The 17,544-nt window shown below is 42.3% G+C and overlaps 1 protein-coding gene across 1 annotated transcript; it reads left to right on the plus strand.

The window, feature by feature from the left end:
* Positions 1 to 5,239: 5,239 nt before the first annotated feature.
* LOC147465339 (kinesin-like protein KIN-UB) lies at positions 5,240 to 15,377 on the plus strand. Its single transcript, XM_086519471.1, has 21 exons — positions 5,240 to 5,377; positions 5,488 to 5,792; positions 5,880 to 5,980; positions 6,073 to 6,195; positions 6,287 to 6,472; positions 9,352 to 9,573; positions 9,687 to 9,852; positions 9,971 to 10,120; positions 10,531 to 10,619; positions 10,701 to 10,913; positions 11,928 to 12,077; positions 12,225 to 12,404; positions 12,476 to 12,601; positions 13,160 to 13,294; positions 13,379 to 13,514; positions 13,627 to 13,719; positions 13,854 to 13,979; positions 14,066 to 14,191; positions 14,296 to 14,439; positions 14,531 to 14,659; positions 14,749 to 15,377. Exons 2-21 carry the CDS (start codon positions 5,582 to 5,584, stop codon positions 14,907 to 14,909), a joined length of 2,967 nt encoding a protein of 988 aa, XP_086375597.1. The 5' UTR covers positions 5,240 to 5,377; positions 5,488 to 5,581; the 3' UTR covers positions 14,910 to 15,377.
* Positions 15,378 to 17,544: the final 2,167 nt, after the last annotated feature.

Consider the following 17,544-nt stretch of genomic DNA (forward strand, 5'->3'; position numbering starts at 1 on the left):
TTTGAATCCCATGGCGCACATGTGTTGTTGTTAGGAGAAAAAGATATACCTTCATCACCATTGATTTGTACCGCTAAGCTTATGCAGCTTCTTTCTGATAATGAAATAGATCAGGTTTTCTTGTGTTACTCACTATCTCATTTTCTTTCTAACATTGAGTCTGTTGAACATTCATCAACGCCGCATGCTTCTCTCTCCTTTGTTCTACCAATTGCTAATTCTAAACAAGCAAACGTTGCTAGTCAATTACAGAAATTATTAAAGGAATTTCAAGATGTATTTCCTAATGATTTGCCATCAGGATTACCGCCGACACGATCAGTGCAACATAGCATTGACGTGGCTGCAGGCTGTAAACCTGTTAGTAAACCACCTTGCCGTATGAGTTATTCAGAAGCTGCTGAGGTGGAACGTCAGCTTACTGACTACCTTAGCAGAGGGTTTATACAACCCATTTCTTCACCATGGGCTTTGCCTATCCTCTTAGTGAAGAAGAAAGACCGCAGTATGCGCATGTGCGTAGACTACCGTGGCTTAAATGCGGTTATTACAGTTAAGAACAAATGCCCATTGCCTAGAGTAGATGAGTTGTTTGACAAGCTCACTCATGTTGGCATTTTTACGAAAATAGACTTGCGATCAAGATATCACCAAGGCCATATTCGACTTGCTGATATACCTAAAACTGCATTCTGAACACAGTTTGGACACTACGAGTTCTTGGTGATGCCCTTTGGGTTAACCAATGCGCCCGCAACATTCATGACACTTATGGATAGTGTCTTGAAGCCATATTTGAGCAAATTTGTCATTGTTTTCCTCGATGACATCCTAGTCTATAGTGCTTCTGAAGAAGAACACTTACAACATCTCAGGCATGTATTTGAGTTGTTACGCACAAACAAATTATATGCCAAGGAATCTAAACATGATTTTCTAAAAGACGAAATTCATTATTTAGGGCATGTTATTTCAGTTAACGGGCTATATATGGATCAATCCAAAGTGGATACCATTCGGAAATGGCCTTCTCCTAAAAATCTGGAAGAATTACAGATTTTTAAAGGATTTGCAGGTTTTTACCGAAGGTTCGTTAAAAACTATGCTCAAATTGTTGTTCCCATGAGACGGATCAACTAAAAGGCAAAGGTAAAGCTTTTCAGTGGGGATCCGCTCAACAACACAGTTTCGATACGCTCAAGGATGCATTAGCTACAGCTCCTATACTGGCTATTGTAGATCCTTTGAAACCATTAGTTTTGGAAACGAATGCCAGTGAAATCGTGCTATTGGAGCAGTCGTGTTACAAGACGGACGGCCGATTGCATTTGAAAGCAAGAAGCTTGATGCAGCTCAGCAGAACTATTCTACTGATGAACACGAACTCTATGCAATAGTGTCCGCCTTAAAAACATGGCAGCATTATCTGTATGGTGCTCAGTTTGAGATTGTGTTTGACCATGAAAGCATCAAATGGTTTACACAACAAACGGATTTGAAGGGTCGAAAAGCCAGGTGGGCCGAGATTCTTCAGGAATATGACGCCAAGCTAAGGTATCACAAAGGCCGGTACAATGTTGTGGCGGCTCTAAGTCGAATGCTAGAGATCAATTCGCTCTTGTTCACGGAACTTCGTAGTGGATTTTTAGATTCTCTCGAAGGCAAATATGAGCATGATGAAGCATATTCCAAAGTGTGGAGCCATGTTCAAAAGAGGGATCCTTCTCACTCCAATGACGATAGTGTACAGTTAACCTCCACACCTAGTTCTCCTTTATCAAGTGATGAACTACAACGATGGAAGCATTTCACCATCGACAATGGGTACCTACTCCATAAGGGGAGAGTTTGTGTACCAACGGACACAGACATTCGGTGCCAAATTATTTATGAATGTCATGATAGTCCAAGTGCAGGGCACCCGGGGATTAGAAAAACTTATGCTCTTGTACGAAGACAGTAGGCCATGACTTGGTATGGGTGGTCGTAGACAGGTTGACTAAACTATGTAAGTTGATTCCGACCAAATCAACGGTTAAGACACTAGAACTAGCCAAGTTATTTGTGGAAAATCTATACAAACTGTATGGTTTGCCAAGTAACATTGTCAGTGACCGTGATCCCAAGTTTAACAGCCACTTTTGGAGAGCTGTGTTTAAACGATTGGGTACACAACTGAACCTCAGTACAACTGATCATCCAGAAACAGATGGTTAGACGGAACGAGTTAACCAGGTGCTAGAGGATATGATAAGAGCATACGTCAATAAAAAACGGTCAGACTGGGAAGAATACTTACCTATTTGCCTACAACAGTGCTAAGCATGTCACAACAGGCTTTAGTCCTTTCATGCTCATGTATGGGTTTCAACCTAGGTCACCAGTTACGGTAGGGTTGGCAACCGAAAAACTCCAACAGTTAAGGATTTTTTCCAAGACCACATGGATATGCTGAAACTTGCTCGTCAGAATGTTTGACAAGCACAGAATCAGTATAAGAAGTACGCTGATGAGAAACGTTGGCAAGTTACCTTCGAAGAAGGGGAGGAAGTATTTTTACGTGTGCCAGAACATTCAGAAAGTCTGAAAACTAGGCCAACACCTAAATTATCTCCCCGATGTTGTGGGCCTTTCAAAATACTCAAGCGAGTATGTGATCGTGCCTACAAATTATTACTACCTTCACATTCTCACATTCATCCGGTGTTTCATGTAAGCCGTTTACATAAGTGGTTACATGGGGACGACAATGTCATTGACCAACACATTTTGGTTGAGTTCATTGAACCTCTTACATTACCGCATGAACCTGAACGTGTTCTCGATTATCATGAGTTGCGTACACGTCATCACGTACGTCAACAAGCCTTAATCAAGTGGAAAGACCGACCTGAGGAAGGTGCCACGTCAGGACACCGGCAAGGCCCGACTAGACAAGGGCATGGCCGGGCTAGGGAGTGTGGGACAGGGAGTCCAACTAGGGCAAAGGGCCAGGGGCTATGCTATATAGTGGGTGGTTGGGTAGTGGACTCCTAGGTTCTAGTTCCCCTTGTCTTACAATAGTCACCTGTTAATCCCACTTTAGAGATGCCGAATGACAGTAAGCCTGACTTGAATATAGGTGGAACTCAGGGCCTTAAGCTTGATCTCATCAGCCATGTAGCTCATTTTTTGGGTACTACGAAAGGAAAAGGAAAAGTGATTCTGGCTTTCCTTTCTCTCGACGTTATGTTCCTTATGCACTGGCTTGGTGGGTAAGGAGGGTGCCGTGGTAGGGCTATCTCCTTGGTGGCAACCCCAAGTCAGACTTAGTTCCCCTCTGTTGTTTTCGATCACAGGGTGGCACCCTTTATCAACTGACGTATCTGGTGGTGTGTGTTTATGATGTTGGTATATGCCATGGCTCTAGAAGAGTATGGCTTACTTTGTAACTTTTTTGGTTTATAATACATTTATCACTCACTATTTGTGAGTTTGGGAAAAAAAAAGTGCAAAAAATCAATCTTCATTTTGTAAACTTATACATATAAGAGCACAAAGTTGTCAAGCAAGCACCTTATTTACTATACATACTAGCTCTCCAATAAAGAAATGCTTTCTTTATCAAACTCTCGGGGAATATTCCTCCTCTCCCCACGTGCCTCCTCTTGGGTAGGCCCACCCTATGTTTGCGCGCCTCCATCGCCCTCCCTCACCCTGCTCAGCACTCCTTAACGATGACTCCTCGTAGCGCACACACACAGACAATCCATCCACCGTTCACCACCTGTCCCTTGTCCCCCTATGTATAGCAAGGGAACGCAGGCTCAACAAGTCACAGGAGAGAGAGAGAGAGAGAGAGAGAGAGAGAGAGAGAGAGAGAGAGAGAGAGAGAAATGAAATGAGATGAAATGTTATATTAACGTCTTCAAAAGGTCAAAGTGACCTATGAGACCAGAAAGTTACAATGTGGTGGATCTGATACAAAGTTAGAGTAACAAGATGACAAAATAAAATACTATGGAATCCTAGACTGCTGGGTGTGGACTAAGCAGCTAAAACAGCTAGCTGGGATAGCTAGATCACAGGAGATCCAACATCTGTCTGGCGGATCTCATCAATCTCCTCCATGGTCAGTAGTCTGATTGGGCGTCATGCATGTCGAGCCAAAGTAACCCGGATCCTCTGATGCAACCTTTGTCGATGTTGTGTAGTCCTCCGCAATCGTGGGCGTCTGGATCTCCCCAGCTCAGTCGCTCGGTCAATCAGTATGCCTCTGGTGTAAAGCGAAGAGCTCTCCTGTGGTAATAACTCCTCCGGGTGTCCAGTGGCAGCTCTAAAGAAGTCTGTGATTTGTCTCTGAGATTGGCTGGTCTTTCCTCTCATCAAGCTCTCTCTATGTCTGCGCAACTCGAGCAAAAACAAACCCAGGCATCTCTGATCCTCGTACCACACGACTCTAGATAATGGTCCAAAGCCCTCTCTGAACAAGCAATGGAAGCAATGAGAGAGAGAGGTAGGGAGATCCCCAGCTTTGTAGAGAACAACCTCTGTACGTAGTTGCAAAACCATCCCCTCTTCGCCCTCATGCACGATATATATATATATATATATATATATATATATATATATAGAGAGAGAGAGAGAGAGAGAGAGAGAGAGAGAGAGAGAGAGAGAGATGGCATGGCAGCCAACACCCTCAACACGTGCCACCAAGACTCGCAGCTTCCTCCAATAGCCAAGCCTCAACTCCGTTGCTTAGGCGCCCACGTGCCCCTGTTGCAAGCCCTCCCCTCCATTTCCTTTCATTTAATAAATGCGAACATCTCATTGTTTCCCACAATTTTCCAAAAACGACCAGACATACCACACGTTAGCAAGGCGAGAGAGAAGAGAGGTGAGCACGGCAGGTTGAATGAGAGAGAGAGAGAGATGAAAACAGAAAGAAAAGCCAACCCCCTTCCTTCCCTTTTCTTTCGCCTGTAAGCCCTTCACGTCTGCGCTCGCAAATGAAGATTCGCTTTTGAGGGGATGTTTTATCATTGTTTACAGCTGGGTACCCCATACCACTCTTATTTCAATAAATTATGTATTCTTTAAATAAATTTGTACTTGGAGTAATAAACTTTCGTGCACATTGCCTCCCACCTTCCTGCTTGCACGTCCCCGCCTCACTGGTCGTGCATTGTTGTGTTCGCACATTATGCCTGCATCATTTCCTTCTTCAGCCTTTCGGCCTCGCTGCTTTTTCTCTCCCGCCTTGCGCCCGCATAGACTCACACCGGAAAGAGGCCATGCGCGGCTGCAGCACAAGCCTCCATCTCTCCCGGTCCCTCCTCACCTCATGAAGGCTCACTACAACACATGCAGGCTTCAAGGCTACCACTCCTGGCAGCTGGTATCTCCTCTCAGTTCTTTTATTACTCGTGCTGTGGCTCTACTTGCATCGTTCTTCTTCTCTACTCACCTCAAGGTGCCCGCGGTCATTTTGCATGGCGTTCCTTGCAGACTTTCTTTCTGAAGCACATGCTTGCCGGGCATCAAACAGCCATCGATCAGATTTAAAGCTCTTGGTCTCTCGCATCACACAATGATGTAATTAATGGCCCTCTCCTCTTACAGAAGTAGCGTCGCAGGAGGATCCCCACGAGCGACAATGGTGCGACTTGAAAGACCTCTTACACTGACCACGGGCGTCAAGCAAGCAACCCCAGGGGTTCCAAATGGAGCAGCACCCCCCCGCCCCAAAGCCATCTCTCCTCCTCTCTCGCAAGCAAGGCGCGGGAGCAGAAATGGCAGAGATGATGCTGGAGGTTTTTTCATCTTTGCCCAAGTTCTATGACTTTGAACATTTTTTGGCCAAAAAAATACGCTATTCCTAAAGTCAGTTCATTTCTCAGTGGCAGGAAGAGTCAGGGTTGCTGTAAGGCTTCGTCCTAGAAACACAGAAGAGCTGCTGAATGATGCTGATTTTGCTGATTACGTAGAGCTGATGCCAGAGGTTAAATTTTATTCTATAGTAGTGTGATGTTTCTGAGATGCAATAGTTGCTTTACATGCCAACCTGAGGTTTGACATTTTCTGACTTTGCAGCTCAAAAGGTTAAAATTGAGGAAAAATAGCTGGGACTGTGAGACTTTCCAGTTTGATGAGATTTTAACCGAAACAGCATCTCAAAAGCGTGTGTATGAAGTGGTAGCAAAGCCTGTAGTTGAGGTGCAGCAATCAAGTTCTTTTGTGCTTCCACACTAAGAAAGTTGTTGATTTGTTATTGTTTAAGTTTTGATTGGGTGCTTTTGGCATCCAGAGTGTTCTAGATGGTTACAATGGCACAGTCATGGCCTATGGACAAACAGGCACAGGGAAAACCTTTACCCTGGGCAAGCTTGGTGAGGAAGATGCTGCTGACCGTGGTATTATGGTGCGAGCACTTGAGGACATCCTTGCAGATGTTTCCTTTGACCAAGATACTGTTACAGTTTCATATTTGCAGGTACATGTGCTCTTTTTCTCGTATAGCAAGTGATGGGGTACTGCATTTTATATTGGTTGGGTGAAGGTGATGCACCAATCGTTCCAAATTGTAATGTTTCTTGTTAGAGTAATGCGCCAGCATAGATGGACCAGGAAAGAATGCAACCCTTGAGCACTTGAGGGGTAACACATGCACACACTGCTAAAAGTCTGCTATTTTCAACATCAGTGAAGAAAGAAGTTGCATTTACCATGAGTGGATCTCCTCAATGGGCTCCCTTTGCGCTTACAGGCCAGGGATACTTAGCTGGCTACTTTGTTGTCAAAAAACGTTAAATGATAGTTGTACGAGGGCTGCATACACACGTGTGGACACATGCAAACGTCTTTACTAGACACCTCTTGGCATTGCATAAACCCATTAGGGTAGCCCTTGTATTGTTTCCGTATACTGCTGGAGCTCGACTCTACTTACGAAGTGCATCAAATGAAAGCTTGAAGTGTATCCATAGGAAAACATAGGTATCTGGCCATGAGGAGCTTAGGTATCGCCCATAAAGAGAAGAAATGAGCATCCGGACCTTGTTCCAACATCCGGTTGCATCTTTGGTGTTTTAAGCATTCCATCCACTTTGGGATTACTCGCTGAGGCAAGAGGGCATGGCGATGCAAGATGGATTTTGTGGATTAGGGTGAAATGGGAAGTATTTCACTTGCCACCCGGAGGCCGATGAAAAAGGAATCAAGTAGAGTGCAGCCAGTAAGGAGATTTTTAAACGGGGAGACTGCAACACAGATTTAAGGGTGCAGCTTGCCTTCTATTTGGGTGAGGTTGCCAAGATGACAGTTTGATGTGTTGGGTCAGAGCCATCGTAATGATGGTATTTCAAGAAGCAATTGCACATTGTCACAACAGGCTCTCGATTAGAGCATGCTGGCAGAATTGACAGGGTCAGTAGTCGCTCCCTATGCAACCGATTCCCTGATCAAAATTGGCTCTTTTGAGGAATGTAGGTGAGGCTGCAACTGTGGAGTTTCTTTATTCTGGTCTAGGGATTGGGAGGTGATGGTGCGGCGAGATGGCTCTTGTGGCAGATGGTGAAAGGGAAGCAGCTATGTTAAAATGTGATGTTTATCTCTTTCCTTGACATGCCAATGAGAAGGAAATTAAAGACTGCTGCTGAGAAGAGGCTGCAATTGAATGAAGCCCAAAGAGAGCAGGTTTCCCTAAAGCATTGTAACTATTTATCAAGGACACAGCTTAGCTTGCCACATTACAGCAGAGCCTATTTCGCTGCAAGGAAATCATTACTGCAACTGGCTTCGTGATTGGAACTTCCTTGATCAAAGCATTTTTGCCTGGATTTTGCAGGTTCTTTATGTTAAACCCTACTGTGAGGAAATCGAATTATTTTGAAGAAGGGCTCCGTGTGCATATCAACGATACTGAAGTTAGTGATACCTTAATGAACAGGAACCTCTTGAAGCTTTCATCTGCATTGCCTCTATTCATAGTCTTCTGTACCAATATCTTCCGCTACATGAGGTGAAATCCTCAAGGAATTTTTGTTCTCAAGGACTACTTTGAGTTGCGCCACCTACAGCTCTAGCTAATGAGAAGCAATGATTTTATGCAACAATTCTTAGCAAGCTTGGAGTCTTTGAGCAGCTTATAAGTTTTGGTCTTCCAAAGGCTCTTCTGTAATCATCATGCCAGCAAACAATTGGTCTGTTCTAGTGGTCTGAAGTTGGAAAGGTGGAGCTAGCAGCCACTGAGAAAGAATCCTTCCAGGAAAGAATTGGGTGCTTTATAACCTCAGAAACCTTTGCTGATTAGCAGCAGAATGAAAATGCAGAGGATCCCATTTGTATTTTGAGGGTCCAGAAAAATGGTTGCATTTATTGAATTTGTTTTGCATTGAGCTTGTCTATGGACAACCAGGATTTGGAGTAGTTACAGTTCCTTCCAATACTGGAGAATGGTAGATTGCTTAGCCTGTAGGCGAGATGAAGTTTTTCCATTGAGTAATGTTTTTGGTCTTTCACAGGTGTGAAGGTCTACATTAGTTGCTTTAATCAATGTCATAGAAACATAGCCGTGTGTATTGTCGAGTGTTTGTGAACTAGCATGAGTGTGAGCATATATTGATAACTTGTTCTACATAATCAGGCACTCAGAATGTTACTAGGAATGCTGTTTGTAACTTATATTTAGTCATTAGAAGTTCATGTTGTCTTGTAGATGACTACCTTGAGTTCACAACTGGATGGAGATGATCTTCATATTGTCTTGAGGATGACAATATGTAGATTGCTTAGCCTGTAGGCGAGATGAAGTTTTTCCATTGAGTAATGTTTTTGGTCTTTCACAGGTGTGAAGGTCTACATTAGTTGCTTTAATCAATGTCATAGAAACATAGCCGTGTGTATTGTCGAGTGTTTGTGAACTAGCATGAGTGTGAGCATATATTGATAACTTGTTCTACATAATCAGGCACTCAGAATGTTACTAGGAATGCTGTTTGTAACTTATATTTAGTCATTAGAAGTTCATGTTGTCTTGTAGATGACTACCTTGAGTTCACAACTGGATGGAGATGATCTTCATATTGTCTTGAGGATGACTATCTTGAACTCATAACTTGCTCTTTCCATTATGTAAATCTGAGCATAAGTGTGTTGATGCTTATATTGTCTTGTTCAAGACTACCATTAGTCTTTCTTTTTATTTTGCTTTTCCTGGGAATATATCTACGTATCTATACATACATGCGTATTTATACACACACATGCACCTGCGTACACATATACAGAGATATAATGTGTTTGTGCGCACATCCAATTTTCCACAAACTTTTCCCAGTTATCTGACTTTGTTGTGTAAATAATAATTTTCAGCTTTATATGGAAACTGTTCAAGACCTTCTTGCACCTGAGAAGGATAACATAACCATAGCTGAAGATCCAAAGACTGGTGATGTCTCCTTGCCTGGAGCAACATCTGTTGAAATTAGGGACCAGAAGAGCTTTATTGAACTGTTACAGATTGGAGAAGCCAACCGTTTTGCTGCAAACACAAAGCTTAACACCGAGTCATCTCGAAGTCACTCTTTGCTTTTGGTAAGACCATGTCCCAGCTTAAAGATATTTATTAGGCACCTGAGGGACTTAGATGACCATAGATTCGGAACATGATTGTTATTATCATCCTTTCCGGTTTGTGCGTGCTACAGGTGAATGTCAAAAAAACTGTTAGAGTCAAACCTGAAAGAGAGCTTGCCACCCTCAATGAAAACGGCTCAAGCTTGCAATCTCCGAAAGGACAGACCATTCTTACAGTCAGGAAAAGCAAATTGCTTATTGTGGATTTGGCTGGATCAGAGAGGGTCAATAAATCTGGTTTGCCTTCCTTTGTTACTGACAAAACTTTGTCTCAAACATTTGGCTTCTCACTGATTCTTGCACAATTGCTTGTCTCGGTTTAAATGCCATTTATCCACTGTTTTTTTTGTACCAGGTAGTGAAGGCCTTCTGCTAGAGGAGGCCAAATTCATAAATCTTTCACTGACATCTCTTGGAAAGTGCATCAATGCTCTAGCTGAAAACAGTCCTCACGTTCCTATCAGGGATTCCAAGCTGACTAGACTCCTTCGAGATTCTTTTGGAGGTAATATTATAGTTGTTGTATGGGTCCTATGTTGTGAGGAACAAAACTCTAATTCATGTAATCCGTTTTAGAAGACATATTAGTCGAATCTTTGGCATGCTAAAACATGCATCAGAGGAGGAGACTAGGTGTACAAAAGCATTTCCACGCTTAGGATATTGAATCGCCTCATAAGAAGAATTCAAGCTTTCTTCTTTTAGAAGACCCACATGAAGTTTTGCCTAGTTTCCACAACAGGAGCTAACGACATTCAGTGTTCAAGTGCCAACTAGATTTCTCTTGCATGCTGGGGTTACCAAGAAGTAATTAGCATTGTGGTGATTTATTATATAGTTCGTTATCCACACTGTAGTTGTACACGATCGTTAGTTTTTTTGCTTAGTGGTGGTTGTTTTGTTCTGTTATTGTAGGCACTGCAAGAACATCTTTAATCATAACAATCGGGCCATCACCTCAGCATCGCGGAGAAACAACAAGCACAATTTTGTTTGGACAAAGAGTAAGTGCTTACCCATCTTCCTTTTGTCTATGTGGTGTGGGTCTCTACCGTGTGTTTTTAAAAGGCTTTAATATTTCCCAGGCTATGAAAGTGGAGAATATGATGAAACTTAGAGAGGAGTTTGATTACAAAAGCCTCTGCAAGAAGTTAGAGACAGACTTAGATAGATTGATAGCAGAGAATGAAAGACAGACCAAGTTGGTGCTTGAAGCTGAAGAGGAAATGCAGATAAAGGTCGAAGAAGCTCGGACATCAATGCTGGAAACAGAGAGTAGATCGAAAAATTCACTACAGGTTTTGAATTTTTTCTTTTTGTTTGTGATAGTGTTCGGTCTTGTCATCAGTTTGGTTATAGAGCTTGCCCAAACTGTCCTGGTCTTTTCTGTCAGCCTTAGCATCAAGCTTTAATCGAGTTGCCTACTCGAACTCAGGCCATGAGCTGTGATTAAAGTACAGTCCTTTGCTCTTTGACTGGCATGTAGGGACCTGACACACCATCCAAGTAGTGAGGATGATTCCGGAAAGCTTCCTTTTTTTAAAAGTTCTGTTAAATTAATTTAGATGTGCTTGTATCATATTCCATGTATGATTTTTCACACTTTATCTTTGAGGCCTTTTGCTTTTCTGGAAAAGCACTTCTCCGTGTTAGAAAGTAGTAGTTGGCCCTCGACGATCTGGAGGGCAGAACACCACATAAAGTTTGAAAGGCTGATTTGAAGAGAGCTCCTGCACATGACAAGTTGTAACCTCAATTGTAACTAGTTGAAGCTTCCGTGGTTGATTATTGATTCTTTGAGGCATTGCCAGCAATGAGTAAGAGAGGGGCCACAGCGTACACATGATAGCACTGCCATTTGAACAGCCACTAATAGTGCAAAGACCGCTTATTGGATTTGAGTTTCCACAAAATGGCTGGTGTGTACACAAGTGGAGCTGAGTTGAGAGATGTAAGAGCATATGAAGTCAACATTGCTCCACTCTAGAATGAGATTAGAAAGGAATGAGTTAAAGGCTGAGTTTCCAAGAACAGTCAATAGCTGCCATGTTTTAGGTGGGCAGTTTACATTTTTATTTGGGACATACATTTCATGCTTAGCTGTGCTGATAGATATGTATAACTTTTCACAATGGGTTTTTTGGAGGACTTTATAGTACAGTGCTCAACTTAAAAGTCCCAGAGACCGTGTTTGATGCTTGTTAAATGCACTGTTAGAGCTTTATTGTTACTTCCTGCACCTGTCTTCTAACCCAGATTTAGATCAAGCTGGAAGAGCTTGTCATCTTTTTAAGGCCCTTGTTTTTAAACAGGAAATGGCTGCAGAAAGCGAGAAGCTTCAAAAAGAACACAGAGAGACAGTTTTTAAGCTGGAGAAAGAGCGTGTCCGGCTAGAGCAGGAGCTCAAAGACTCATTGCAGGGTCTCAGCACAGCAAAAGAGGTTGCTGTCTCAGAGAAAGAGGTGATTTAAGAACACCATTCTTATCTTGGTTGTCCTTCATTTCTGCTATCGTGTATGCGAATTATGTGCTTGGGGTGTTCTCCTGATTTGTTTCAAAGCAACTTTTGACGCGGTTTTTGTTTTCCATCTGGGTCATTGTGTCAAAAGATGCAAATACAAAGTGAAAGAGCAAGAAATGAAAAGGAGCTGCAAGATTGCATGGAGAGGTGTCAGCGCAAAATTACAGAAATGACCGAGAAATTTGAGTCAGAGCGCTTGCAAAAGGAAAAGCTACAAAGAAGGCTGCAAGATATAGAGGATGGATTGACGAAAAAGGACAAAGTTCAGGTATGTTTGAAGTAGCTGACATACAAATTTCTTCTCTCATTTCATTGATTAACTTTCCTACTTTGAAATAGTTGGAAAATCAGGAACAGCTGCAAAAGCTTGCAAGGCAAATGGAGAGTGAATCTCAGTTGAGGGAGGAAGCTGAGAAAGAGCTAGCTGATAGGAAGTCTCAAGCAAGTCTAGTCTCTAATGAAGAGGTATCTGCTGTGTGACCTTTCACATGATTACTGACATTTTCAGAATAGTTAGTGTTAAAGTTGAAGCTTTCATTTGGTTTAATCTAGTGTCTGTCAATCACAAGCTGGTGGATGCCCTGATGCAAACAATTTGATCAACACCTGAACTAGTTTTGGAACCCATTCTAGGTTGCTTCTTGGAGTTCTTGAGCTGATTAGACCGACTTCCTTTCCAATATATAGCAAGAAGAAACATGATTATGCCAGGTTTTAACCTCTTGTGTGCGTATGTGATTGGCAATTGGCGCTTGTTGAGCACCTTACTGGACCTTGCTTCACACTTTGGTTCCATGTTAGTTGAGCTGGAGGCCAACAACTGAGGGTGCCTGCAAGTTAGGTTGAACATCAATGGATTTCTGTAACCTGGAAAAGCAGGCCTTATTGTTCACAGCCTGTGCGGAATGATTACGGCCTTATTTGTGCTTACCTTCCCATGAAATGATTAGCACTGCTTCAATTCTTTTTTTTTTTCACATGTGCCTGTACTTGATTGTTACTAAGACTTCTTGGTGGTATCAGAGTACTCAACTTAAAAGTGAAGTGGAATCTCTACGGCAAGAACTAGATGAGCATCATAGACAGAAAGAAAGGCTCGAAAAAGATGTAAAAAATTTGAAGCAGCAATTACTTCATTTAAGTTATGATCATGATGAGGTAATTTTGCAAATATCTTAACATTGTTAGCGGGTCTCCAACTTCTTTCAAAACGTTGAGCTGGTTATTTTTTCTTTCTATCAGACCCGAAAGTTCCTTGATAGAGAACCTGCAAGGGCATGGTGTGGCTCAGAATCACCCATGAGCCTGAACAAATCGAGTCATATGCGAGAAACAATCAATGGTCAAAGGGCTACTATTGCAAAGCTATTTGAACAAGGTAATGAAAAGCTTGAAAGAATGGTGTGTTTGAAGATCGTAGGTTTGTGATGTTAGTAAGCCCTCTTTAGCACGTTCTTTGAAGCCTAAATGATATCTTCACTTGTATACAGTTGGCTTGCAAAAAATATTGTCTTTATTGGAGTCTGAAGATGTTGATGTCCGAGTTCATGCTGTAAAAGTTGTGGCCAATCTTGCAGCAGAAGGTCAGGCCTTTTGTGTTTGTTGAGCTTCAGTAAAGTTTTCCTTGTGATGCAGCGAGTCACGCATCATCTTGATCATTTAGTAGTTTCCTGCTGCTCTTTGGCTGAGTCTGTGCTTACTGTTGTCCCACAAACAGAAGCAAACCAGGAGAAGATTGTGGAGGCTGGGGGCTTGGGTTCTCTTCTTAGGTTGTTGCAAAACTCAGAAGATGAAACCATTAGAAGAGTAGCTGCTGGTGCTATTGCTAACCTTGCGATGAATGGTAAGCTACAAAACTGTACTTGCTTAAAACAATATTGACTATATATTTGAAGAAATAAGCTAATGCTCGTCAGTAATTATCTGCAGAAACCAACCAGGAGCTTATCATGGCACAGAGCGGGATCAAACTACTGGCTCGGACAGCAAATGAGGCCGAAGACGCCCAAACACTACGGATGGTAGCAGGAGCAATAGCGAATCTTTGCGGCAATGGTGCACTTTCAATTTTGTTATGGAGAAGCCCTTGTTCCAGCTGGCCAGAAGCTAACTGCCTTCTCTATTTACCGCTTTTGTTCTTTTTCCTTGTGAATGTACAGACAAGCTTCAAGGAAGATTGAGGGAGGAAGGTGGCATCAAAGCTCTCCTCAGTATGGTTCGATCTCGACATGGTGATGTGCTGGCTCAGATAGCTAGGGGTGTTGCCAACTTTGCGAAGTGTGAGTCAAGAGCGGCTGCACAAGGTTTGTACAACTTTATGGTTGTGTTCTTTTGGTGCTGTAGGTAGACCAGACCTCTTTCAAAAACCTTAAAGTCTGCTGATAATCTTATCAGGGCAAAGGAAAGGAAGGTCTCTACTCATAGAAGATGGTGCACTTCCTTGGGTGGTCGCAAATGCCAGCACTGAGGCCTCACCAGTCCGAAGGCATATCGAGCTTGCTCTTTGTCATCTTGCTCAGCATGGTGTGCATATCTCTATCTTGTGTTTTACATTACACAAAATAGACTCCTATGGCTGTTCTCATATGAAACTGTTATTGATAATCTGACAGAATTCAATGCCAAAGACCTAGTGGAAGCTGGAGGCTTATGGGAACTTGTCCGTATATCCAAAGAGTGTTCGCGGGAGGACATTAGAAGCCTTGCAAGGCGGACCCTGACTGCAAGTCCCACCTTTCAAGCAGAACTAAGAAAGGTGCAAACTTACCCTTGAAGGCACATCTCCTACAGATAGAAGCCTTGTAAAAATCCCCAACCAGTATTGTTGTTTCTTCCTCTCTTCAGTCCAACATGTAGGAAGTGTAAGTACTATCTCCTTCATTGATTCCTACTTTAGTAGCAGAAGTAGGGGACAAGAAAGTTTTTCTATCATAGGCATCACCAACATGTATATAGATTACCATGCCTTGATGATTTGCTGAAACATATTGTATAGGTTAGCTAGCCCCTCTTGAGTATTGCCAAAAAGGCTTGGTCAGTTTTCCATGGGGGCCTATTTTTTTAATAAAATTATACTGAGGCTGATGTAATGGGACCGTAATCTCTCTAGTAACCGGGCATCTTTGCCTGTTCTAATTATGTGAACTGCGAAGTTGCGCTCTTCGTTTAATCCATGCAAACTTGAGCCCATGGGTAGATCTCAGTGTTGTGATTTGGAAGTAAAGAGCATTGCTTTTCAGTTGGTGTAAGAGTTACAAGGGGACATGGAATAAATGACATGGCATGAAAAGACTTTTTACTTCCCCGAGGAGGAAACTTGCTTCCTGCCCCCACCGGTGGCTGGAGGGTCTTTTCCCCTTGTCGGCTTGCTGGCTCTAGCTTGCATGTCCCTTGATGGGGAAAACTATGCAGAAGCTTCACAATCTTTTGCAAAATCACATTTGCAATCTGAAACTTTTATAACTATCATTGGCAGGATCAATTTAGTAACTGAAAGGCATGTGATTCCCTATGTCTCTGGATCTTCGATTCTGTGATCTTTTAAATGACCTACTCATGGATGGGATTGCAACTCTCTCGGACTTCCCTCCCTTGATCATCTACCACTTCTCATCAACCTTGAAGATAAATTGACAAAAACCTTGTCTGCTCACATGCACTATCAAAAAATTCAGCTATTCTCCTTCATTGTAGTTAATGCCGTCACTGTTTCGTACAAGATGGTAATGTTTCTCAAATATTTGGATATCTTGAAGCTTCCAGGCAGTGCTGGGGAAAATTCATTTTCCTAACCATACACAATTCCTCTCTATGCTCTTTCAAAGAAGAAAATTTTGAAAATTTAAGCTATTTTCTCACATTTTTACACTATTTTTTGCAACTTCTAGGTATAACCCTTGCTCGTAAGTGGCATTCTTGAATCCTCAAGTGGCACAATTGTAGGTTGAGACATATTTTTGGAACATTGCTTCCAGGTCTTGGTAGCACTAGTTTGCCTTAAAACACCATTGGACTCCAAATTAAATTCAAATTTATTTGTACTTCCCCCTTGATTCTATGATCCTTGAAATTGATGTGTGATAAAAGCATTATCCCTTACAAAAAGAAGCCCAATAAGTCAACCATGCTTATCAAGATTTGCATTATTCAACAAATCCATTCCCAATGACCTCAATCTTCCTTTTGTGTAGACTAGGCTAGCATCAATGGATTAATTTGCTTAAGGACTTAGCACTGAAGTGTTGGACTCTTGGGAGCAACTGTTGACCATTGGATGAAGCTTCTCCATTAGTGCCACATGGCTCTTTCCTTTGAGAGAAGCAAGAACTAGGCTTCATTCTATTCAGGCCATTGTCACCCAATGACTATTGGTTGAGATTAGAGTTAGGCTTGTGTTCTATTTGCCATGTTGTTAGGCAAAAAACAATCTCTTAGGCCAAACAAAGCAAAGCAATGTAGCTAAAATACAAATCATTTGTGTTGCATGAAATGTTTCCAAACAAGAAATGATAACCTACAAATTAAAGTTTGAAACGGCAACTACAAAACCTAGTAAACGTGGGGGTATACTCAAATTGCAAATGCAAAACCCCAAGACGATGAATCTTGGCACCTATATGAAGTGACTACAAAGCTTCACCCGTGTCGAATTGTTGTGTTGTATCACTCCTTGTGCAAGTTGTGATGCTTAGTGCTTACAAATGAGCATGTGCATATGCAAGCACCCCCAAGTTGTTCAATTCCGGCATGTTTTACGAGGAAGGTTGGTTACCTTCATGGTTCTATTAGTTTCAAATAGAAATGCTAGGAGTAGGCTAAAGCAACAACTTGAATAGATTGAAATCGTAAATTTTGATGCGAGCCAGCAGTCAACTCGCGTTGCCTCCCGTTTCTCACAACATCGAAACACCTCATCTTGTACCTTAACGCTCGAATTCTCCTTGGGAATCTCAAGAACCCAAGCTTCAACCTCTCAATAATTTTTTCTTTGAATGGGACCGTATGTATGTGTCCTTTCTTGGAATGGGAGTTTTGTAGTTATACTTTTTAGTTCCTATTGCTTCATTGGGTTTACCTGTTAGAAGATACATGTGGTAGTGATGTCTGTGAACACAGTAAGGACCATCGGAAATTTTTTCTCTCACTCGTGTGCCTTGAGCTTCCTTCGTCTTCTTTAAGCTGTTTCCTGCAATCCTAATTCTAACAATACATATCAGAGCAGGTTGCATTCTTCCGGGCTTAGTCGTCAGCAGCTCCAATACACGCCTGCTCACTTTCTCCGATTTTTGTGAGCTTTGGCGAGCGTCAGTAGATCGATAAATACTTTGGGCAAGCTCGTAGAGCTTGGTCTGCTTAGATTTCTTATTCAGGTTCATTTCGGCCTCTGTTTCCACTACATGCAGTACTGC

Source organism: Adiantum capillus-veneris, chromosome 1 (assembly GCF_014529385.1).
Source record: "Adiantum capillus-veneris isolate H3 chromosome 1, ASM1452938v2, whole genome shotgun sequence".
Taxonomy (NCBI): Eukaryota; Viridiplantae; Streptophyta; class Polypodiopsida; order Polypodiales; family Pteridaceae; genus Adiantum; species Adiantum capillus-veneris.

Bases quoted from the DNA above. Each gene is read 5' to 3' on its own strand.
- LOC147465339 (XM_086519471.1), top strand. From the start codon at position 5,582: ATGGCCCTCTCCTCTTACAGAAGTAGCGTCGCAGGAGGATCCCCACGA. The intron at 5,793-5,879 runs GTTTTTTCATCT...TTCATTTCTCAG, and splicing joins TGGCAGAGATGATGCTGGAG to TGGCAGGAAGAGTCAGGGTT. The intron at 14,192-14,295 runs GTGCACTTTCAA...GTGAATGTACAG, and splicing joins AGCGAATCTTTGCGGCAATG to ACAAGCTTCAAGGAAGATTG.